General features: G+C 48.9%; 1 protein-coding gene across 1 annotated transcript; it reads left to right on the forward strand.

The window, feature by feature from the left end:
* Positions 1–16,186: 16,186 nt before the first annotated feature.
* On the forward strand, positions 16,187–24,367 carry Prnd (prion like protein doppel). Its single transcript, XM_016002516.3, has 4 exons — positions 16,187–16,559; positions 18,435–19,272; positions 21,323–21,897; positions 22,661–24,367. Exon 3 carries the CDS (start codon positions 21,334–21,336, stop codon positions 21,868–21,870), a length of 537 nt encoding a protein of 178 aa, XP_015858002.1. The 5' UTR covers positions 16,187–16,559; positions 18,435–19,272; positions 21,323–21,333; the 3' UTR covers positions 21,871–21,897; positions 22,661–24,367.
* Positions 24,368–25,207: the final 840 nt, after the last annotated feature.

The raw sequence follows: 25,207 nt of genomic DNA on the forward strand, positions 1-25,207 counted from the left end.
CGGTACAGTTTATCCAAGCCTAATAAGCTTCCTCAGGCTGCAGGTTCTTTCCCATGAACTACGTAACTGCCTTAACCCAAGCCTGGGTGATCACCTCTGTATAATTTCCTGTGAAATTTACTTCACTCCTTTCCTGCATCACAGAAATCACCATTGATCTAGGAACACAGAACATGAAGATCAGATAGAAGAAAAAGACTAGCGTTACAAGAAGTATTTATATGGAGGAGGACATGACATGTGCACACCACAAAGCATGACCTTGGGTCACGTAGGCATTTCTGCCTTGGCCCTCTAGAGGCATGCTAAGCAGAAGATCTGGATGGGAACACACGGAGGGTTGATGGTCCACAATCTCGGGTCCCCTTTTCTCCAGTCTCTGCTGGCTGCATGTCAGCCATCTTATGCCGTCCCTGGCAGTCTTCCTGTCTGAGTCTCTCCCAAGAGTTGGGATTACAATGGTGAACTCCCATGCCTGGTTTAGAAACAGATTTTCTTTTTCTCACAGAGATCTGCCTACCTCTGCCTCCTAAGTGCTGGGATTAAAAGTGCATCACCACGCACAGCTTAGAAATAGATTCTCTTGATTAAAATGAAACTTAAGCTCCAAAGCCCATTTAAAACCCCCATAACTCAGGCTCTGCAATTTCAGGTTCAACCTTTTGGCCCCAAAGGCCACACTTGGCAATTGACCCTGTAAAGGTGTCCATTGTAAGGGAAGGCACCCAGCCAGCCATATGCTTGCTCACCTGGTGGGAATTTCCCTGAGCAGCTGTCCCGTAGAAAGGCAAGAAATCATGAGAAGCCTTGATGGAAACCACAGCGATCCCCTCCCACAGGTGCCCCCCACAGGTGCCCCCGCTGTGACAGTGCCACCAGCCGGCCTTTGAGGATCACCCAGCCCTGCTGAGGGAAATCCCACTCCAAGAGGCCTGAGGAATTAAGGCACTCATGACAGTCACAGGCCATATAGGAGAGCTCTCTGGGAGCGACTCCACCAAGCAGGAGAGAAGCCTAGAGACAAAGACTTCAGCAAGTGCCTTTAACTTGAGGTCAGGGAGGAGTCCACAGGAGGTGTAGGTGGGGCGGGGAATTTGTGGGTGTGTTTCAACGCTGATAGTCAACAGCATAAGGAGGCACCATGGACCAGAACAGGTCTTATCATACTGGTGCACTTGTTACCTTGGACAGAGTACATGCCTGTTTGTAAAATGCATCAGTGAAACCCGAAACTGATACCCATCGCCTGCAGTAATCAGTCAATCTTGTACCTCAGATGAAAGGATAGCACCTTGAGACATCCTTCACAAAACTAAAAACAACACAAAGTCTCAACAGCACGACTTAGCTGAAAATGCACCTCCGAGTCAAATCGTAACAGAAGTCCGCACAACCATTTCCACCCGACCTTTGGGGCATTTTTCTACTTACTTAGAAATAAACTCCATTATCTGACAATCACAATTTCTCGGCTGGCCTGCTAAACAATAAGACGAGGCCAGAGTGAGCAACTGGGGTCACCACCTGATCCCGCCTTTCACAGGCTCTGACTCCGGTTCTGCATAAAGAATTTTTATCTGAAAAGTATCGCTGGGGAGACAACTCAGACAGTATTTGCTGTGCAAATATGAAGACGGACTGAGTTCAGTGCCCAGAACACGCATTAAAAAGCCAGGCATAGGCGGGCAGTGGTGGCGCATGCCTTTAATCCCAGCCCTTGGGAGGCAGAGCCAGGCAGATCTCTGTGAGTTCGAGGCCAGCCTGGTCTACAGAGCGAGATCCAGGACAGGCACCAAAACTACACAGAGAAACCCTGTCTCGAAAAACCAAACCAAACCAAAACAAACCAAAACAAAACAAACAAACAAACAAACAAACAAACAAAGCCAGGCACGATGGCGTTCACTTGTAACAGTGCTGGGGGTTAGACTTGCTGGCTAGCCAGCGTAGCCTACTCAGGAAGTTCCAGGTCAATGAGAGAACATCACAAAAGTGGATAGCTCCTAAAGAATGACACCCAGTGGTAGCAGTTAGTCTGGGATACATTTGAACTCATGGTCCTCGTGTGTCAGCCTTCTGAGTAGAAGTTCAAGGGTAGATGATACACCCCCAACGTTTGCTGTCTTGTCAACGTGTTTTTAAAATGTCAATATTAAAATGCTTAACAGAGGAGAATATAATAAATATTAAATACCTCATGTGTGAAAAAAAAATGACACCCAAGATTGACGGCAAGCCTCTACATGCACCCAAACGTACACACCCACCCACAGAGAGACAGAGAGATAGAGTTTAAAAAAAAAAAAAAAAAGACTTAAGTAAATACCCTAGGTCTACCCCGTCTCTCCCCTACAGACGGTTCTTCTAGAGAACTGCCGGATGCTGCCTTTATCCTCCCCCTCGACCCTCTTCTCCTTTAAGGACTTAAAAGTGTCCTCTGCCTCTGGAGGGAAATAGCTCTATACTGCTGTCTGCTCCAGTAGGAGCCTTAATCCAGAACCCCAGCTTTTCCGGACCTTTGGCCAGCTGACCCAAACATTTTGTGATTCATTTCCACCTAAGCCAGGTGACCTCTCTGGTTCTGCAGAACTCTACCCCACACTGGGATCTGGCTACACTAATCTATTTCCATCCTTTGCCTTCACCTATGAGTCCTACCCACATTCGCCAGGGAAACTACAGCCTAGCCCACATGTTTTCCTGGCTGCCTCTTGACCTGGAGCAGAGCTCCTTGACTTGAATGTACGCATGAATCTGCCAGCCCCAACTCCTGTTAGAACCAGTTCCTAGATGATGCTGTGCTGGACTCTTAGGCCGCTCTAGCACAAGACCTTAGGAGTTCCCACACTGGCAGCTGAATCTGCAACTCTTAGAAGACTCATTACACAGAGTGATAGGGTCCCACCCAGAGGGTTGCTGATTTCTGAGAATGGGGTGGGGCCTGGAAATTTACATTTTTAACAAAGTCCCAGGTGGTAAGTTGTTGCTGATGCAGATGTTCTGCAGAGAAATCTACTCCTCTCTGGAAGATCAAGGAAGGGAAGGCTGCCCAGCTCTGACATACAACGCCCGAGACCAGATATCTGTCTGGAAATACTCTTAGAAGGAAAGAACTGGGCAAATGACAGAAGTGGGGGAAGGGATGGCTGAGTCCCTCTGTGTGAAAGCCTTGAAGTTCAGCCCCAGTCCTGAGGTCCACCATTAGTGAGATGCTTAGCTAAATCAGGATGGGAGCCATCCTAACGATGAGCTTCTCACACATGTGCCTCAGTCACTCAAGGATAATTAAATACAGGCCCTGAGACGACTGTAGGCAGGTGGTGGGCTCTGCAGTCCAGAGTCTGTGGAGTCTGCAAGACCAGCAGCTGAAAAACAAGGAGGCGGAGGTTGGAGTCATTCATTCTCCTCTAGCCGTGGACAGGCATTTGGTGGAATCATAGAGGGCTCAGGACATGGCAGAGGTGTCTTTGCCTTCTCTTGGTTTTGTTTGTTTGTTTTTGTTTTTTTGTTTTTGTTTGTTTTTTGTTTCTTTGTTTTGTTTGTGGATGTATGTGGCTTCCAACAGGATCTCATATAACCCTGGCGGGCCTCTAACTGGTGGAAATCTGCCTACCTCAGCACATCCGGCTACCTTCTCTTATTTCTAAGGAGTCTCTCCTGGTCAACAGGAATACCCTACTGGCAGTGAAGCTTGTAGCTTATTTGAGAGCTGACATTGTTGTGCCCAGACCGAGACCTCGAGAGATAGACCACCAAAGACGAGCATGCAGGAATGCAAAAGCAAGGTTTATTGAAGCAGTTCAAGCCCTGCGGCAGGGACCTTGTCAAGCCTTCCAACACAGTAGAGGCTGGAGGAGGTGCCCGCCCCTCTGCAAGCTCAGGTTTTAAAGGCAAAAACCACAAGGTTACATCATTTAGGGGTGCTAGTATGGGTACAAATCTGATTGGCTCACTTCTAGGGACTTTCTAGAAATCATGGCTTAATCTTACTTCTAAGGGGGTGGTTGCCCATTACCATTTCTCATTGGCTGCCATCAGATGGGGACATTTCTGTGATCAGTTACCCTGGAAACCAGGGTTGGAACGTTCCTTGGTTAAACAGTCATCACCCAATGAATAGCTTGTGACTCTGTACTTAGCATTTTCTAATTTCTGGAATCTGGGTTGACTGGTTCCAGTAACTCAAGGCCTATACCTAAAATGGAGAAAGCTTAGGTGCTGTGGGATGTTAATGTATGTCCTGTGGGAGCCCTTCTTGGGTTCCTTGTGGCGTTACCCAGCAGGTCCGCATAGAGGATGATTAGGACCATGGGCCTGAGTGCAGGTGTCTGAGATGGTCTGCACTTGGCTGTATTGGGGGATGGTCTGTATGTCAAGTTGCTTTGATTGGTCAATAAATAAAACCTGATTGGTCGTGGCTGGGCAGGAAGTGTAGGCAGGACTAACAGAGAGGAGAAATAAAAGGACAGGAAGGCAGAAGGAGACGCTGCCAGCCGCCGCCATGACCAGCAGCATGTGAAGATGCCGGTGGGCCACCAGCCACGTGGCAAGGTATAGATTTATGGAAATGGATCAATTTAAGATAAAAGCACAGTTAGCAAGATAAGGACAGTTAGCAGGAAGCCTGCCACGGCCATGCAGTTTGTAAGCAAAATAAGTCTCTGTGTTTACTTGGTTGGGTCTGAGCGGCTGTGGGACTGGCAGGTGACAGAGATTTGTCCTGACTGTGGGCAAGGCGGAAAACTCTAGTAACACTTAGGCCTTGTTTCTAAGATGGCGGCATTTTGGTCTCTAACTTCCCTGCAGGCTCTCTAAGACTTCACTCACTTCTGCAGTCTGTTAACCCCGAGACCACACACAGTCTTCTTGACCCTTTGGAAGACTCGCTTGCTCTGTGTAGGTTGCCCACAGTTCCTGCAAGGGACCAAGGAAGGTGGCATTTGGGGCCACATGGGTTCCCTAAGATGGATATAGGCCTGAGGGGTTCAAGAGCTATATGTGAAATAAATAGTCATTTTCTTTAGAATTATGGCAGAGACTTTCGGGGGTGGCTGCCTCAAAGTCAACATTCAACAGAAAGAGGCCTCTGCCCTTTTTCCCATGAGCCCAGGACTGATTCTTCAAGCTGCTGCTTCTGGGTCCAACATCTCATGATACTTTGACAACCCAATAGGGTAGGGAATTAGACCTCAGAGGTCCATTGCTGTCCCACACGGCCCCGGGTCACACTTCTTCTGAGACACTGGTTTCTCCAAAGCAAAGTGCTCAGATCCAAGTTGTCACACACTGAGTGCTTAAAGAGTCCCCTGCAAGCCTCTCCTCCTATCTCATTGTCTTTTTCCAAAACCATATCCAGGTACCAAGGATGTTGGAAATCAAAGGTCAGGCCTCTTATATCCACCTCTCACATCAGCCTCTCGTCTGTTTGTTCTCTCCTGGGTGGATTGCACCATGTGAATATTTGACTGTGTCCTATAGATAGCTGAAGTGCGGCTGTAAGGAACGAGGAGATTGAAAGAAAGCTTGGGTCTGTGAGCCTCGCGTGTCCGAGTGTCCACATCTGTGAACTCCAGACCCTTACACAAGGCGCATTACGGTAGAGAGAGGAGGGATGAGCACAGGCTGGGAGCCTCCCTTTAAATTCTTCCTCTCAGCCCTGCTAATACCACAGGCAACCCTGTCCCTGTCCATGGGAAAGAAAGTGAAGGATTTTTACAGTAACGACATTACTTCTTACAAATGCCCCAAACCATGAAAATAATTTGAAGTTTTCCCTTAGGATGAACTGGTTGTGTCATGTCCACTCAAGGCACCTTTCATACCTAGAAATTTGTAGATTTTCACACTGGTAACGTCCAGCCAATTCAACCACCCTAGACAGTCACTTCCCACCTGCCCAGGGACTTTCTTGGTGACCCTCTAGAAGGTGGCCGGCGCTACAGAAGTTTCTTAGAGTATCCACGTTAGTTAGTTACACTTTCCATCGCTGTCACAATACCAGGTGACAGTTTGATGGAGGAAAAGTTTGGTTTGACTCGGTTTCTGAAGTTTCTGTTCACGGTCACTTGGCACCGTCGTCGTCGTCGTCGTGGGTGTCCCATGGCAAAGATTATGGTGGGAAGGATGTTGTGGGGCAGGCTGCTCACCTCATGGTCAGAAAGCAAAGAGAGACAGACAGACAGGAAGGGGCCAGGAATAAGATACCCCTCCAAAGGCCTCCCCAGGGTCCTGCCTTCTCCAAGGAAGCCCTACCTCCTAAGAGCCCATTCAGTGTGAACTTAGTAATGGATTAGCCCATTGATGCGGTTGGTGTTGGCATGACCCAGGCATCTCTCAATGATGGCATCCACTAGAGAGGGACCAAGCCTCCAACATGTGAGTCTTGTGTAGTGTATAAACCATGACAACGTGTCTCAGATTGTTAGGATCCCATTGATCAGATGGCCAGAGCATACTTGGTCCCACTAGAGAATCTGATAGCGCTTGAACTCTGACCTTCAGAGCCAATTTGATTTTAACATTACAGTAAAGCACAATTTAAGTTTTAAAACACCTGTACAATCTACACATGTGATAGAATGTTTCACAGCAACTAAAAGCTGCTTCAAAAAACACTTGCTACTTAAGTAACTCCACAAACTAAAAGAAAAAGCGAAGAAATAGTAGAGCCACTGCTGTGGGATGGTCTGTATGTCAAATTGCTCTGATTGGTCAATAAATAAAACACTGATTGGCCAGTGGCCAGACAGGAAGTATAGGCGGGACTAACAGAGAGGAGAACTGAGAGAATTCTGGGAAGTGGAAGGCTAAGGAGGGAGACACTGCCAGCCACCACCATGACAAGCAGCATGTGAAGATGCCCATAAGCCACGAGCCATGTGGCAAGGTATAGATTTATAGAAATGGATTAATTTAAGATATAAGAACAGTTAGCAAGAAGCCTGCCATGGCCATACAGTTTGTAAGCACTATGTGTTTACTTGGTTGGGTCTGAGCGGCTGTGGGACTGGCGGGTGACAGAGATTTGTCCTGACTGTGGGCCAGGCAGGAAAACCCTAGCTACAGGCCACGGCTTTGGCTCCAAAGAGGGGTCCTGAGCACGGACATGGGAGGATTATGATAGTGTCAGGAGGATGGCAATGAACCTGGACCACAACACCCTGCTGAAGGTTGGATTCTCTTTGTCATTGGAGTCCACAAAGAAGCCACTGAAGAAGATGTCCATGACAAAGGCACAAGATCTAGGGAAATAAAAAAACATCCATGTTAACTTGGACTGGCACACAGGATACTTGAAAGGGAATCCTCTAGTTGAGGTTGAACACACAAAGAGACTCAGACTGCCGTGGAGGGACTCAATGGTCAAGATTTGATGAAACAGTCAGTGTTGACTGGTTTTGTTCTGAGTCCACCAAAGGGCAAGAGGAGAGGTGGCCGAAGATGAAACAGGAGTCCAGACCAGAGATGTTGTTGATAGATCCTCTACTGACCAGGGGGTCTCTCCATGAGTCCATTTGGTGAAATGTCTTGGATAAAAAGGGCTGAGGTAGAACTTGTGTTTATATTAATTTCTTACCCTATCTTCTTCTTCTTTTTTTTTTTTTGGTTTTTCGAGACAGGGTTTCTCTGTGTAGCTTTGCGCCTTTCCTGGAGCTCACTTGGTAGCCCAGGCTGGCCTTGAACTCACAGAGATCCGCCTGGCTCTGCCTCCCGAGTGCTGAGATTAAAGGCATGCGCCACCACCGCCCAGCCCCTATCTTCTTAGTATTGCTTTTGAGTCTAAAAGAAAAGCTCTACAAAAAAGGGAACTGTATGTAATATAATATACATTATATAGTTTTTATACTTTTTAAGTTATTTTTTTAATTTTTAACTTTTTAAATTTGTGTATTATGTTATAAAAAATCAAAGTACAAATCTGTAAATACACATATATAGATGTATATGTATTTTTTTAGAAGACAGAAATGAAATACACAGGGAAAGTACTAGAAATGATGTTATCAGCGTTGGTTAATGAAGGGACTCTGGCAGCTCGAGCATGGGCATGGCTCTGGCAGGTCTTGCCCGTCTCTCCCATCCCCTCGGCCTTGCTAAAAGCTGTTAGATCACATTCCTAAAGCTGGCCATCAGTGTCTATTCCCTTATTGGCCACTTCCTCCTCCCGAGGCTGACTACCAAGGTCCAGCTTTCAAAGTATTGAAGTCCCGCAATCAAAAGCCCCCTTTGGCTCACCTAATTAACATGTGCAATTAAAATTAAACACCTCATCCTAACAGGGGGTTTCCCCCTTTGCCTTTATAAACTGCCATTTTTCTATGAGCCACATCTGTCTCCTCTCTAGCCAGAGGCGGTCCTTTGTCCTCCAGGACATATATACTCCTGCCTCCCCCTGTTCCCTTCCCTCCCTCCCTCATCCTTATCTCATGTCTTTGTCTCTTACTCTCTGCCCTCTGTCCCTCTGGGACAGATAAATCTCCTTTGTGCTGAGAACCTGGTCTTGGGGTGTCCTGATCTGATACCAATCTTTCAGTTACTGCTAGAGGGTGATTTCTATTTCTTCAGCTAGCAGAGAACAGATCACGGGACTTCTAAGCCTCCATCATTACATGACCCAGTTCCTCATAGTGAATCTCTGTTTCTCAGGAGAGCTCTGGTTTTTTTGTTTGTTTGCTTGTTTTGTTTTGTTTTTACAGTGAACAGACATTGCTCCTGTAGAGGGGACATTAGCAATTATTACTTCCAATCCCCTCAGAGCACATATAATCCAGGCCCACTGCCTTCAAGGGTCCTGTCTAGTCTCTGTGCCTTGCTCTTGTCAGGTATGGCCTTATCAGGTCCTCACCATGGTCTCCAATGTAAAAAGCTGACATCCAGGAACACCCATCTATCACTTGCCCCAAATATAAGTTCTCCCAGAAGTGTACTATGGAAACCCTTTGTCATTAGTTTACAGTGGTGCTCAGGAATCTGGTACAGAGGTCACCTTCTCCCTGCAGAAGGCTTCCCTCTGTGCATGTCTGTGTCATAGTCGTCTCTCCTTATAAGGACTTGGGCTGTGTTTGGATTATGGCTCATACATATGACCTCATCCTAACCACTTAATCTCTCTTTACGAACCCAGTCTCCAATTACAGTCACATTCTGAGGTACTAGGAGTTAGAATCTCAACCTATATGTTCTGTGAGGACACGATTCAGTTGACACCATCTCTTTGTAAGCATCTGAGTAGTGTGCCTGTCATTTTGTGCAAGTCCTAAGACATTCTCAGAACTGTGTGGGCTTTCTGGGATCTCTCCCAGGTCTCTACCGAAGATACTGCTATCTGGTATACTCTGTGCCCTTGCACAGATAGAAGTCACTGCTCAGTGTTCACTTTAGGATTGCCAAGGGTGCCACCTGCTTGTGCCCACTGAAGGATAAATGTAAACGTTTCCATTCTGTATATAGCTCAATCCCTGCACCACGATGTCTGGCACCAAGTGAAAAGTTTCATGTTCAACCAAATTAATTTAGTTTGGCTGATGTCTGTGAAGATGCAAAAACTCTAAGCCAGATAGTGTTCCTCCCACACAGATAATGTGGCAAACAGTCCTGGCATAAAGCTGGACTAATTACGAGTTAACATGAAGCAGTGAGTGTTGGCTGTAATTCAGTGGGAGCTGTGGAAAGCTGGCAAGGTCCTCTGCCTTCACAATACAAAGCCCACCCTGTGGTCATACCTACCACCCTGTTCACCATCGCCACTCAGGCAAGGGATGTGTCCTTACATGCTGGAGCCATCCATTCAGCTTCATAATAAAGCTCACCTTTCCAAGGCCCCAGCTTCAATGTAGAAGGAAACCACTTGGAAGATTCCCAAGCCTCAAGGCCCTCTTTGCTGTGTGGCATCTCCCCTGGCCCATTGTGGACTCATGGACCAGAGAACTCAATGAAAGGGAAGACCACAAGCACTGGTCTTTTCTCACCATCCAGTCTGAAGACCCTTTCTCCATATACCAGCTTACTAAACCGAATAATGACCCCTTGGAGGCTTCACAGCTGAAAGCAGGGTCATGAAGAAAGTAGAAACAGGTTCTTGAATGTGCATGGACCAAATTTCATTCAGAGTCCAGCTAATGTTTTTCTGAGGTCAAGCTCTGGACCATGAAGGCATGGATGGTGTGAGCTCTGGGGCTGTGGAGGTTGCTTCAGGAACCTCACAAGTCCAACACCACCTCCTCCACTCATTCTTAGTGACCCTCGTAGTGACTATCTCCTCACCTTCCTTCCACCTGGTGGAAACTTGATGTTTTCCCCCTCCCGACTTCTCATTCTGTCCAGATGTTGCTTCTCTACCTCACAAGGAAATTATGCAGGTGAGCGAAGGCGTACCCTTATCACACTTAAGATGTTTGGCAAGCCTGGGCTATGTGAATGCCAGGTATTGCAAGAGGAGGCTTCCCTTGGGGCTCAGCTTCTCAGAAGCCCACGATGCAATCCTCCTCACTCATCCTCACCTGCTCCCTCTCCTCTGGGCCTTGCTGAATCTCTCGGGAATGTGCCGCCCCATCTTGAGTTGTGTCTGGGATAATGTGGCCTTTCCTGCAGTGACTTTCATCCTGGTGCTCCTCCCCATGTGTACCCTCACATCTGCTTGTCACTTCCACTGACTGGTGGTTCATATCCAGATGCAAAATCTGACATCTTCTCATGCGGCAGTTAGAGTGAAATGAGGATTTAGACAATCCTTTACATTGAGGCCGTCCATGTTGGAAGTGGGTGTCGCCTTAAGGGTACACCAGGTGCCGCACCAGTGGCCAGAATTCCACTCCTGAGTATTTGCCCAACAGAAATGGAAACTCTGTTTACCAAGAGACCTTACAGAAGAATTTTCATTAGCAATAGATTCATTCACAGAAGAGGAACAGACAAGTAGATTGTGGTCTGTGTATATAACTAAATACCAACAATGAGAATCCAAAGTTCATGTCTCTAAGATAACAATGTTGGTGAATCTCACACACATGATGTCGAGCAAAAGAAGCCAGCCATAAAGGAGAGCCTACCATGTGATTTCATCTATATTCCATACAAAAGACAGGGAAGTCTAGCCTGACATTAGAAGTCAAGACATTAGGTACCATTGAGGACCTGAGTGCTAGGAATAATATTCTGCATACTTAGAGGGATACAGTTTGTTAAAAAAAAAAAATGACTAAATTTTGTATTTGTGTATGTTATACTTTAGTAAGAGCACTTGAAATATTGAGTCCCTAATTTCTATTTCTTGCCAGATCTAGTCCCAAGCAGTGACCGCCTTGGCATTTTTCTGTCCAGCTCTGCAGCTTGGTAATTGCTTTCTCCACCAAAGCTAACCAGCATAGAGAGCTTTGATTTGAGACCAAAGGTTATCACAGATCCAATCGCTGGCACCAACCTCTCTTATTCTTTGCCAGTTGCTTTTCCAGCCCAAAATACTTCATTAGTGATTCTGGTAGGTCAACAATGAACATGTTAACACATGCCTGTGCATTCAAAGCAGCCATTGCAAACTTACAATGCTTTATACTATTTCAGGGGAAGGGTGTACATGGAACTCTGCCCTCCCAAATGTATGTGCCCAACAGTATTTGATAAGCCTTCATTGTGGCAGTCCTGAAGATAGAACTTGTGACACTTCTACGTGGATGTGGGAACTGTCATTGTCAACTGTGGCCTCCCAGAGATGCCCAGAAGGCACAGCAGTGTCTGTGTAAGGCAGAGGGTTCTTCCCAGGAGGGAGCAAAGGCAAATACCCTCCTCTAAAGTGATAACTGGGGTGGCTGTAGGCAGAGCTCATGGCCAGCACCTGAAGACCTTCCAGAGAGTAATGACCACCCAGGATGATGATGGTGGCCATGAGACTCCCTCAGCATCACGAGTACCTGTTACAGAGTCCTGGTTCCCTCGGCACTTCTCACCCTGCCCCAGCCCTAAACCTCTCCAGCCCCTAACTCCGCTTCCCCCAGCTTCTCTTTCCTATATAACCCAGCCGTTTTTGCCACAAGTTCCCTTGGGCTCTTTGTTCTCATTCTCTTGGTTCTTCTCCTTTTCCTGGTCCACTCGCTTGACTTCCTCTCTTTTCTTCCTCTCTGCCTCCCTCTCCCTGCCCGCTATGGCCCAGTCTATCCTGCTGGCCATGTTCAGTCTTCCAAATGCCTCTGGCTGTTCTCTCCCTCGTATCTACAATAAAAACCTTCTCCTCAACCATACCTGGGGGCAGTCATGTCCTTATTTTATTCAACACAAACTACAGATCAAGTTGTCAGCCCATCACTCAAGAGGTCTGAGTCAAGAGAATCTCAAGTTCAAGGCCAGTCTCAATCAGGCTTTCAAAATTCTCAGAGACAATGAGAAACACAGGACAAGGAATTCTAAACTGATGGAGGAGCATGGCATTGTCTGCCCCTCCTCTAACCTTCCAACTCTCAGCTAGGAGTCTCCACCCTTTCCTGGTCCATTCATGTCTGGACAGCCCAGAGGTTGCCTTAAAACACAATGCCCACTCTGGTTCTGCTTTCTAAGTCTCCACTCTTTTCCCTAGAATCAAAGTCTACCTCCCAAGCACCTGCTCCTTCCTACATGAGATGAGTAGCAGCCTTTAGTACTCCTGGCTGCATATCACAGTGCTTCTAAGACGAAGTACCGGAGTCTTTGTGGGTGGGAATGTGTTAGTCACTTTATCGTCACTGTGACCAAACACCTGGCACAGAGGAGGGAGGAGGGTTTATTTTCCTCACAGTTTGAGAGGATGCCATCCATGAAGTCTTTATTGACCACTGTTGTGTGATTTTTCCTAAGGAGGTGTGAACAAATAGCTATTCACCCCCAAAAGGCCACAATGACAGACTAAAGAAAGTATTCCACTCAAGTCTACTTAGTGACCAGTGAATTTTCAGAGGCTGTTAGAGGGTTTGCCTACAGGAGTGTGGCTGACTAAGGCAGCTGTATGACCCTTCTTGTGGGCTGGGCCTTAAAATCCAACTGGAAAGCAGTTGGTTACACCCTGACAGCTGTTGTACCAATGAGCAATCTTGCTTGGCGTGTGGTCATTGTAGACCTAAAGTCAATATAGCCAAGGAAGACAGTTGGTGACAGTTCTCCCCCAGCAGCCCACATGGGACTTTCTGGCGCTATCAAAGCCAGCCAGCATGGAGGGAACTTTCAGTCCACCCCCATCTTGATTTCCCCATATCCAAAGTGTACAATGTGTACAATCCAAAGTGTACAATGCCTTTAGCAATAGGTGCTTACCATCTAGTTCTGGCATGCAGCCAACCACAGTGGCAACAGCTATTATAATTTATGAGAGCTTGAGAGCCTCCCTGGCCAACAACTCCTAAGAATCTCCCTTCCCACTCACACGAGTCTTCATTTAAACTCGTCAGCTCCTTTTTTTTTTTTTTTTACTGTCCTTTCAGATGCTTTTCAAAATCTGTAAGACTGCCAGTTGTGGTGGCATGCCTTTAATGCCAGCACTCAGGAGGCAGGCCAACCTGGCCTACACAGTGAGTTCCAGGCCAGCCAAAGCTACGTGATGAGACCTTAGCTCAAAAAATCAGAAGAAAAAAATCTGTAAGACATAAAACATCTCGCATTATACAGTGTAATCTTCTTACGGAGGATGGACAAGATCTCTAAGGGCCCACTGTCATCCATTCCAGTGATCTTGGGCAGCTAAGGGGATACCAAGAAAACACTGCTAGCAAATGTCCAATACAGCACGAGCTCATCATGTCTGTCAGCTGTTTTGTCTAAAGGACAATCTTGGGTACGGCAGCATGGACGGAAGCCAGCACCCTTTCCAGCTCTCCACATCAGTCACCTTGCATGAGCCACCTGACTTCTCGTTCCTTGCTCCTGCTGCTACAGCGGGGCTGGCTGTTGGCTGTCTCCTCCCTGTTGACGGTATCAGTAGAGCTCAGCCCAGCTCAGGGCCCCACATCCCTTGGCCTCACAGACCAGGCTGTGATGCTTTCAGAACTTGTTTAAAAGCCCTTCCAGCCCAAGCAGTTTGGACACTGAGCATTCCCTGATTACACACTGTTTGGTACAGGGTCATTATTAAGGTTCCACCTACATGCTGGACCATGGATATTCCCTTCCTTTGTATAAAAGGTCACTCACAAAGGGTATCTTTTATTGTCTTCACCTTGTTCTTTTCCTCCTTGTTATCAACTCTTCCCCCCAGGCTCCAAGTTTTGGACCCCAGGAAGGGCTCTTTAGCATAGATCTAATTCGTATTCTCTTGTTGCACCCTGCTCGCTATGAGAAACAGGAAGTCAGCGTCTCCATCTCCCCACTTCTACTTTCCTTGACAAATTGGAGGTGAGTGTGTAGGCACGTCCATCTTTTCCCCATTGTAAACCTTCCCCCCTTACACAGGCGAGTTCTTTCTGGGAAAACAGCTCAGACTTGTTTACATGTCTCATTACCCACAACACAAACCATGTACCTGATGCCACAGTCTGCTTTCAGTCCCATATGTGATACTATAGGGGTTACAATATATTCTCTGGTTCCCCGGAGGCTCGAGGGGCACCCCCATAGTCACATGGTAGCTAAGTCACTAAGACTCCCCACAAGGGCACCCATTCTCTGACAGCTTAGAATTGGTTGCATGTCCTATCACTCGTCTCAAGGAGCATTCGACTACCGCCACCTCAAGGAGGTGCATTATCTCACACCACATGGGCAAAGAGCCTTGGGGGACTGCCTGCTCCTTGGTGCTCCATCTCATACAGATTGGCCTTGGCTGTGTATGTCAGCACACAAAGCAGGACCGTGCAGTTGTTCCGCCCCAGTGCAGGGGCCATGCAGCCAGCCCTCCCCAGTGCAGGGGCCATGCAGCCAGCCCTCCCCAGTGCAGGGGCCATGCAGCCAGCCCTCCCCAGTGCAGGGGCCATGCAGCCAGCCCTCCCCAGTGCAGGGGCCATGCAGCCAGCCCTCCCCAGTGCAGGGGCCATGCAGCCAGCCCTCCCCAGTGCAGGGGCCATGCAGCCAGCCCTCCCCAGTGCAGGGGCCATGCAGCCACCCCTCCCCAGTGCAGGGGCCATGCAGCCACCCCTCCCCAGTGCAGGGGCCATGCGACCAGCCCTCCCCAGTGCAGGGGCCATGCAGCCAGCCCTCCCCAATGCAGGGCCATGCAGCCACCCCTCCCCAATGCAAGGGCCATGCAGCTACTCCTTCCCAATACAGGGCTGCCTGGCTTGAGGCCCGCTTCATCCGAACCCGGCTTCATCTGTCTGGCATGGTCAGCCTAATGAGCACTAGCTCGACCCAGGGAGGTCTAGCATGGGTGGGACCAAAGGGGATCCCAAAGGACTGCCAGTAAGAACACCGGGGAGACTGGAACAGACCAGGGACATTTACACCCTAGGAAGAATGGCGGTAGGATTCATGTGGTGTATGTCACTGGGGCAAGAACATCGAGGGTGCTTCATCTGCATACTCAGGGGTAACAGGAGCCAGAAGGAACTTTATGAAGTCATATAGGAAGTCCAACCCATATAAATCCAGTGCTCATAAGGACTTCTTATCTGACCTGGCAACCAGTCCCTGTAGCCTTGGAGACGCATGAGCTTATCAGTTGCTATGTGCATCGGGGCACATCAGCACTCACCGGGGAAGCCTGTCTGCTGGGGTCTGCCTGGGCAAGGCCAGGGGGCAACCAAACTCCCCGCCACTCTCCGGATGAGAAAATCTGGGGTTTAGGCATGCTCCGACCCCTTCTGAGCTTCTCGAAGCCGCTTCTCTACTCGTCTTTGGTTCTGTCGTCCCTGTTCATGTGCCAATTGTGTTATGTGACTTTTCCCAAGGAGGCACAAGTGAATGTCTGTTCACAACAGAGAGGTCACTGATGATAGACTCAAGAAGCAGCTCCACTCAAGCCCAGCTCAGTGCACCAGTGAGTTTACTGGTGAGTAAGGAGCATACGTGACTGGCTGAAAGGCGGCTGCATCACCCTGAAGCCCATCCAGACACAGGTGACAGCTGGGGCAGCTGCGTCCCTGGAGTTCCCTGCACGGTGAAAGCTGGTGGCAGGTAACGTGTCCCCTACCAGTTGCATCTCGTTGGGGGGGTGGGGGGTGATGCTGGTAGCTCCTTTAGGTTTCAGCTTTCTGAGACTTGTAAGTTTTGATCAGTTCCCAGGTCTTCACCAGCTTCCCTCTCTCTTCCCGGGCGGGGATGTGACAGTTTGGAGGATTTGCTGTACCACAGCTCCATCCTCACCTCACAGGAAGAGACAGGAAGAGAGAAGGGGGCCAAGCAGGAAGTGGCCAAGGCAAGGTGGAGCTCTCCAGGACTCTTCTTCCAACCAGGCCTGCCTTGTATCATCCCACCTCCCGCTATAACGTGAGTCCACCAAAGGCTGAGTCCAGTCAGTAGGTCAGAGCCCTCGGGATCTGAGCAGCATCGGAAACACTCTCAGACACCCCAGAGGTGACTTCACCAACCCCTTGAGTGTTTCTCAAGCCAATCAATTTGACCATCGAAATTAAGCACAACAAAAAAGTTCTCAGTGAAGGTGACAGCAGGTAAGTGCCTGCTCCCTGGTTTGTAGTCAACTGTCTCTTGCTTGTTTCCCTTGGCGAAAGCAATGAGGGGCTTCTCAGGCTCTCTACAAGGGCACTAACTTCACTGGCGGGGACTCTTCCTTCATGATCTCTTAAAGTCCCCCCTCATCTTGGAGACTAGGATCTCTCTCTCTCCTTCCCTCCCTCCCTCATTCCCTCCCTCCTGCCTCTCTCTTTTCCTTCCTTCTTTCCTTCCTTCCTTCCTCCCTCCCTCCCTCCCTCCCTCCCTCCCTTCCTTCCTGGCTGCATTAGTGATGGAACTTGGCTAACCCATTCCTTGGCACGTATGCGGGAATGATCTTCTTACACAGAAACCTTTTGAAGTAGAGTTTATTTGACATCACAGATTGTGCCTTGATGGTCACTGTCTTTACTAAGTGTTCTCAACTAATCCAAGATCTAATCAAAATGAGGAATTTATCGAATGAAGACCCATTGTGCACACTGGAGTTTCCCCTCTTCCCTGTCACTTCTTTTCAACACACTTAAGTGGCTGGTATTTGTGTATTGACAAGACATGTGCCATAGTCCCGGGGGTCCCGAACACCCACACCCCAGGGGTGGCCCATTACACCCTGGTAGCCTGCCCATCACTGTCAGGGTGGGGAGACCTGAGGCCCTGGTCTCTCTGCTTCGGGAAAGACGCCTCCCTCTTTCTCACTTGTTTCCCACCCTTTAGAGCTGGACGGACGGCCGTCTGTGAGGCAGGGCTGGCTGTGCGGCTCCAGCAGCTGCCTCGCACACTTTCCCTGTCTTGTTGGCTGCTTGCAGACTCCTCCTTCTTCTCCAGCATGTTCTGTCCTCCACACTTCTGGGTGTCTTTGAGAACAGCCCTTTGTTCACTATCAAGAGGAATCTGCAGTCTCTTCATTTGGATGTTGCCTCCTACTCGGCCAAAGCCCTGCTCAGAAAAGGAATGGAGAGCCGAGGGGGTGGGCAGCGGCGGCGGGGACAGTACACAGACTCTGTGTGGAGGGGTGAGGCTCCAGGCTCCACTGCTGCCAGGCTAAGTGGCCTTGGAGCTGTGCAAGCCTGTGACCCAGCTAGTACAGAGTTTCGGTAAGACTAGAAGATTCTGGGTCCTTCTGCAGCAAACCCTAATTATGTCCTTACGTATGTATATAACCAACAAATTTTCAGTGATAGATGTCTTTGGGTAGTAAAATATTAGAAGTGGGTTTTTTGTTTGTTTGCTTGTTTTTTCTTTGTTGGTTTTTCGAGACAGGGTTTCTCTGTGTATCTTTCAAGCCTGTCCTGGATCTCTCACCCTGTAACCCAGGCTGTCCTCAAACACACAGAGATCCTCCTGCCTCTGCCTCCCTAGTGTTGGGATTAAAGGCCTGCACCACCACCACCAGCCTGTTTGTTTTTTGTTTCTCTGTATTTTGCAAATAATCTACACAAGGATTACTGCGGGGTGTGTGTGTGTGTGTGTGTGTGTGTGTGTGTGTGTGTGTGTGTGTGTGTCGTGTGTGTTCACGTGCACAGAGTTGGTAAGTCTACAAAGAAATGCAAACATTTTTTAAAAGAAGAAATGAAACAATTTTTTAAAGTCAAACAAAGGTAAGGGGGGGGGGCGCAGCTGGAAATCCTCAATCCAGCTACAGTCGTTCTGCTGCGACAGCCTAAAGTCACCGCCAGGCAGAACTCTTTGCACGCTCTTCTGGCGCCATCTGCTGGTTATTACAGGGAAGACAGCTTAATTTAGTTTGCAAAGGCGCCCAGAACTGCAGACGCAGTGAACAGCAGTGGGATGACACTGAAGACTGCACTGTTTACAGGCAACCTTACCTATCCTTACCTACAGAACTCGCTGTCAATTTTGCTTTTCTGTAGTGAGCACTCCGGAAAGTTCCAGTGTTTAAGGCCTTGGGACAGTCACCCCTACCTGTGAGCCTCCCGCCGTGGGCTGGAGGCATGATTTAACCCCTCACTGTGCCTGAGCCTCTCAGGTAGTAAAGGCCCCCAGGAAATAGACTTTCAGTCATCATCTGTGCACTGTTGCTTTCTGCTCCATCTAGCTCTACCTCCCCAGTTCTCACAGGTCTGGAATCTATTGGCCTTGGGGCTAACCTTGACCCTTAAGTATCCCTAGGGACCCCAAACAGCCCAAAGTCCTGCGAAGTCCTCAAGTCTGTCTCTCTGCTCACTCAGTCCTGCTTGTCCATCTAACCAGGAGAAGCCTAGCAACTCCTCCACCTTGATGGACTCCAGTTACAGGGCATGAGAATGCAGGCAAATGCCAGTCCTTCTTAATTGCTTCTTCCCTTAGAGGCTGCTTGAAAAAGGTCCCCCCGGCCACTAGAGGCTTGTCTTAAGGGGCAGGACAACAGATGTGTCCAGCAAGGCTTCCTTAAGTCGCCTTGAATGCGGGCAATGGAAGACGCCCAAGCTGTAGTTCTGAGTATTGTTCTCAGGTCCTTCTTAACTTCAAGATCTTCACGTGGTTTCATCAGTGAAGAGTAACGAGAAGCTCCAGTCTTCCAGGATGGAGGAGTGACCCGGGAGCCCTTGATTGGTCCTGCCGCGGAGGGAAGGGCTGCCCTGTTTGGAGGGCGGTAGAGAGGCCCCCTCCCCCCAGCAGCGCCTATATAGCTGAGTGGTGGCCTGGAGAAAGTGTTCCGGAGCAGTGCCGGTCTCCAGGCTCCAGAGGTCACAGTAGCAGAGAACTGAGGTATGTGGCAGGGTTTTCCCAGACCCAGCGGTGGCTTGTGACTTCCCTTCCTGCCTCGGGATCCCAGGCAGGGAAGCTATGAGCACCTCATGCCTAGCGGCCCCTGCATTCTGATGCTACTGGGAAACGCTGCTTCAGGGCTAACTGGCGGGAATTTGCTTTTAAGCCCTTATCTGTGAAAGCTAAGTCCTTTCTCAAGAAATCTGTGCTTTTAAAAATATTTTAAAAATATTTTTTAAAAATATTTGACTCACTCTTAGAATTCTTCCATGATATTACTCTTAAAGATTTCTCCTACCACGATGTGGTCTGATAACATGGGGGTGCAGCCCCTATCGGAAGATCAATAAATATTTACTTCATACTTGGTCCTCTTTGGGGAAAAGATGGTTTGAGTTCGTTGTGATTGGGGTGGGAGGTGCTAGAGGCTGGGTACTTTAGCCAACCAAGGGCTGAGACCGGCAGTGCCCACGGGGATGGGGCAGTGAAGCCCCTCTGCGTCCTCCAGAAGTGACAGGGTATGCTCGTAGGCTGGGATGAGCTTGGGTCTTCTTTTGTTTTTGTTTGTAAAATAAGCATCAGTGTTACCCCCAGAGTTACACAGCCTAACAGGAGCATCGGGCCTGTCTAGGGATGCTGCAGAGAGCGGGGGAGGCATGCTTGCTGTGGTGCTCCAGGGACCCGCAGTCAATCTTCATCTAGGTGACAGTCCCGCCCCATTGTGCTGTAGGAATCTATGTCCCTGGTCAGGATTGACAAAGGGATTGGTGCTGGAGTACTCTGGTGCTGGCATTCAGGGTGGATTTCCACAGTAACTAACTTCAGGAGCAAGACGTCACAGCTGATACAGCTGGAGATGACAGGGACGAGGGAAAGTCCCCGAGATCAGCAGCTCTTTGGACCCTGGGATAATCTTGGCAGTCTCCCAAGTCTTGCTAACTAACATCCCTTTCCTCTAATGCAGTGGTTCTCAACCTGCTTAACGCTGGGACCCTTTAATACGGTTCCTCGTGTTGTGGTGACCCCCCAACCATACAATTATTTTGTTGCTACTTCACAACTGTAATGTTGCTACTGTTGTGAAATGTAATGTAAATAAGTGAGACACAGTTTATCTGAAATGTGAGCCCCCAAGGGGGTCTGGACCCACAGATTGAGAACCTCTGCTCTAATGTCTCTTGAAATCCCTCACCAGCCCTGATTTCTGTTTGGTTTAGGGGCCATCGTGTCCCCAGCAACACAAACCATCAGCAGCACCTGCCCCTGACTTCCTCACAGGCATTGGGGCAGTTAGTGGTGTGTGCTCTCAGAATCAACGCTGAATTCAAACTGGCCACCTATTCCAGTGCAGCTTTGGGCAAATTACTTGGTATCTCTGAATCCCAGAGCAACTTCTTATAAAAACTGGATAAAGTACTTTCTCCTTGTGAAAGTTAGATATCACAGAAGGGCTTGACGTAGTGGCTAACACTTAATAAGTGTGTGACTAGAAGCTATTAGGATGAGTAGAGGGCACATTGTCCCCTGGGTGAGATTGGAGAAGTTGCCAACAGCACATTTTGATGGTGATGGAGGAGGCGGGGGCCCCTGGCTGCATGTCCATCCTCCTCTCACTGATCTCTTTAGAATCAGCAGCCATGTCTTAGAGCAGAAAGGGGACCATAATGGAACAGTGCCACCTCAGGGCAACAGAAAGTGAGGATACTGAAAAGACAGCCCTGATCGGGCCCTTTGGTTCCAACTCTTGCCTCCCAGGGGTCGTTGCCTTGAAAGACCTGGGCAACACAAGGAAAAGCTGCCTTCATTGTGCATCTGTTTTCCTATGCATGGTCAACAGCTTTCTAATCTTCTCATCTGCCCCAAACAGCAAAGATCAGACCAAGTGGAGAAATCCCTGGGCAAAACAGAAAGCTGCCAGCGAAGTTGGCCCTGGGCAGCCTGTGCTTGAGACATCATTATGAGCTGAGGCTTCCTCTAAAATCTGTCACCTCTTGGAGGGTGGGAGACGGAGGCCTGTGGGGAGGGTGACGGCCCAGCCTTTCCCTTGCAGATTCTCACACCATGACGAACCGCCTGGGCACATGGGGACTGGCCATCTTCTGCATGCTGCTTGTCAGCCACTTCTCCACAGTCAAGGCGAGGGGCATAAAGCACAGGTTCAAGTGGAACCGGAAGGCTCTGCCCAGCAGCGGCCAGATCACCGAAGCCCGCGTGGCTGAGAACCGCCCGGGAGCCTTCATCAAGCAAGGGCGAAAGTTGGACATCGACTTCGGAGCAGAGGGCAACAGGTACTACGCGGCCAACTACTGGCAGTTCCCAGATGGGATCTACTATGAAGGCTGCTCTGACGCCAACGTGACCAAGGAGATGCTGGTGACCAGCTGCATCAACGCCACCCAGGCGGCCAACCAGGCTGAGTTCTCCCGGGAGAAGCAGGATAGTAAGCTCCACCAGCGAATCCTCTGGCGGCTGATCAAAGAGATCTGCTCCACCAAGCGCTGCGATTTCTGGCTGGAGAGGGGAGCGGCACTGCGGGTCACTGTGGACCAGCCAGCAATGGTCTGCCTGCTGGGTTTCATTTGGTTCTTTGTAAAATAAACAGCAACGAGGCTGGCAGCCACAGAGGTAAGCCAATGGGCAAAGGTGGGCCGAGGTACCCCAGTTCCCTCTCTCTAGCCCCAATGTGTGATGACTCATGGCACTTCAAAAGTCCCTCCCAAGTACTCCCCTCCCCGCATGTGTTTAATAAGGTGTTTCACTGTCCCCGTGCCCCACCCCCGTGGGAGCCGGCTTGCTCCCACTTTTACACCAGGTGATAAACCAGCGAAAGAACACAGAAACTGTGCCGTGCACTGCATCTGATTCCCCAGCTCGTGGTCGTAGCCAGGAAACTGGGGTTTACATTGCTGAAGTCATCCTCCAGTACAGACAGGATGCAGCAGAGCTGGGGTTCCCCTGCCCTGTCTCCCCTCAGGTTTTCTGCTCTGTGTAGCCTGGAGCTGCCTCATGATCCCTTCAGGACTCAGGTCCCAGTCCAGGCCTCCTGTGTGTGGAGAGGAAGTCCCACCCTGAAATAAGTGGGGATCCCTGGGCAACAGCTATGCACTTGACACCTGACAGTGAGACTGAAATATTACAAAGAAGTTAAACTGAAGTAGACACTACACGAGACGAAGGGTCAGAAGTCAGATTGCAGGGGAATTTGCCACTCACCCCCAGAGAGCAACTTCAGGGTGAGATGCATTTGTAGGGCTAGATACTACTCCACAGGGATTGGTGTTTGCTGCTCTGGTCCCTGCCTGCAATGACCTGCAGGGTTAAGAAACCCCTGGTAAATGACACGTTTGCATCTTTCTTTTTTCTTTCTTTCTTTGTTTTGTTTTTCTAGATGGGAATCTATGTAGCCCAAGTTGGCGTCAAACTCAGGATCTTCTGGCCTCTGCCTCCTGAATGCTGGGATTACAGACATGCAACCAAGCCCAGATTCTTGTTTACCTCTGATGTCCCCTGGTCCTGTGTGTGTGTTCTTGGGTATCCTGTGAGCATCTTCAAACATGCTTGCTTTGTACAGAGCTCTCTGCAATATATATATGACTATTATTTAAATTTTTAAAAAATCTAACCTTTGAAGATCCTTCCACAGGCCCTCCTCCCCTTTTGGGGGCCTCCAGGAGTTGCTGAGGGTATATTCTCTTTTGCAAGGAGCATCTGTGGGGGCTTAGTGGGAACGTTATTGTCAAAGGATTCATCTGCAGCATTTCGGGACATGAGAGCTGATAATAGTACCTCATGTGCTGAGTTCCCACTGCTTCAGTTCTTCTCAAGGACATCTCTGGGAGGCTTCACATGGTAAAGGGCCTTGAGGCGGGCAGCCCAAGGACACACAGCCTACCACGGGACCTTTCGACACTGGTCAGACAGCGCAGAGAAACCAGCCTGCTGCTGCACTCTGGCGCCAACCCCAGACTCCTCGACTCCCGACGTCTGCTACTCCTAAACCAGAGAACAAGGAGAAGCCCCGGACCACAGTCTCTTCTTTGCATGCCATTTTAAATAGCAGGTAGTAAAGAAAGATGGTTCTTAGATGGTGACGTTGGTGTTTCAGCTCCCTGCTCAAGGCTTAATTACTAGGGTGGGCGCACAAAGCTGTTGGTTACCAACTTCATTCTGATGTGAAAATGCTCAGACTGGACATAGTCCATGCACCATGATTACTGTGTTCTCTCATACCACTGCTTGTCCCACCCAGTGAACCTAACTGTGACAGCAAATGAATGTTCATGTGGGATTTGGCTGCAAAGTTTGCCTGTTAAATTTTTAGCTGAGACGTCCTTGCTCTTACAGATCAGAATGAGGATATTCGAGTCTGGCTTTGACTTGGCCAAGAGTTTACTGGCTGACCATTAAGAACAGGGCCCCAAATGGCACTTCTAGATTATTCTAGTAGTGACTTGATAACATGAACAATTTCACCAGCCATTGCTTTCTTATCCCTTCGGAGCGTTACCAAGTTAGCATGTGTGTGTGTGTCGTGTTGGTGCTTAGGCAAGCTGGAGCAGAGTGAAAAGTGGCCACACTTTCACATCCAATTATGTCAACGCCTTCCCATTTCTCCTGACTCCCCTCTCATTCACTCACTTGCAAATGCAAACGTAGAAATTTGCAATCCTAATACAGAGCGCTGGATACCTTAAAACTTTACTTAACTTCATTTAATGCTTTCTGTCCATTTTTTAATGACTTTTGTTTTCTTGTTTCTCCAGCCCCATCTCCCTCCTTCTACCCTGGTTTGAGACCTGCACCCCTTTACTGTATGTATTTAAATATAAAGACAAGGATTTTTATTTTGCTCCATTACAATCTTTAAAACGCTGTGATCGAGTGTATAATACTTGTTTCTCTGAAGTTTGCCTTCCTGACTTAATAGAATGCCATTAAACTCTCTGGATCACTATCTAACTAGTTAACATGTCCTTCTAGATGACTGCGAAATATTCCACAGCACAGATGTGCTGGGACTGACATAATAATTTCCTTCTTGATAGACCTCCAGATTGTTCTTATCTGGCAAACAATAAACTCCCTTATAGAGAGAGCCACGGTGCCTGGTGGTTTTATTTCTCTAGAAAAGATTCACTCCCACAAAACCCCTGCAACAAAGCAGGTCTATAACTCAAAATCTACTTGCATCTCCTGTTGTGTGGGGACACAGCTGGTCATGCCCTCTGTCACAGCCTGAGAATGATCCCTTTGCAGTGTGTGAAGCTGATGCTCCTTCCAACACTGTGTCTGTATCCGCTGTCCTCAGCAGAGGACACACGAAAGCTCCCTGAGGACCTGGAGGACCATTCAGACAGCACAAAACCACTCTCTACTCCAGACCTGGTCCTTGGCTCAAAACACGAGGAAGAGAAACCTCAAAATTTGGCAGTGAGACTGTGGGCCTTCCACTCAAAACAGCAGTGTCTGTGGGCAAGAGGGGACTCCTGGGGTTCAGTTTGACCCTGCCCTTTAGACAGACTCAGTAAAGTTGCCCATGCCAGTCCTGCATCCCAATGAGGATGCTCCAGAGTGCAAGGCTCAATAGAACAGGATGGAGCTCGGCCACAGTAGCCACCCTCCCCTCTCAGCTTAGGCAAAAAACCAATCAGCATCCCTCTCAAGCCCCTGTACCTGACACAGCCCAGGAGGCAGCTGCCAGCCTGCAGAATCTCCTCCTCTGGGCTTCGTGAGATGTGCCACTGGCAGTGGTCATGATCCTCCCTGCCCCAAACTCTCAGTAACTGGCTTAGGTGGTGGCACATTGTATCGGGAACCTCAAGGGCTGCTTCACTTGCAGTACGGACACACCCACACCTCTACCCAGCATTTTCCCTCCATTACTGTGTAAAGCTAGACAAGGGTGCCCTAAGGTGCCTGGGTATTCCCATACTAG

Source organism: Peromyscus maniculatus, chromosome 4 (assembly GCF_049852395.1).
Source record: "Peromyscus maniculatus bairdii isolate BWxNUB_F1_BW_parent chromosome 4, HU_Pman_BW_mat_3.1, whole genome shotgun sequence".
Lineage (NCBI taxonomy): Eukaryota > Metazoa > Chordata > Mammalia > Rodentia > Cricetidae > Peromyscus > Peromyscus maniculatus.

What these genes read in the sequence shown, in the direction of transcription:
- Prnd (XM_016002516.3), top strand. Translation starts at nt 21,334, where the DNA reads ATGACGAACCGCCTGGGCACATGGGGACTGGCCATCTTCTGCATGCTG.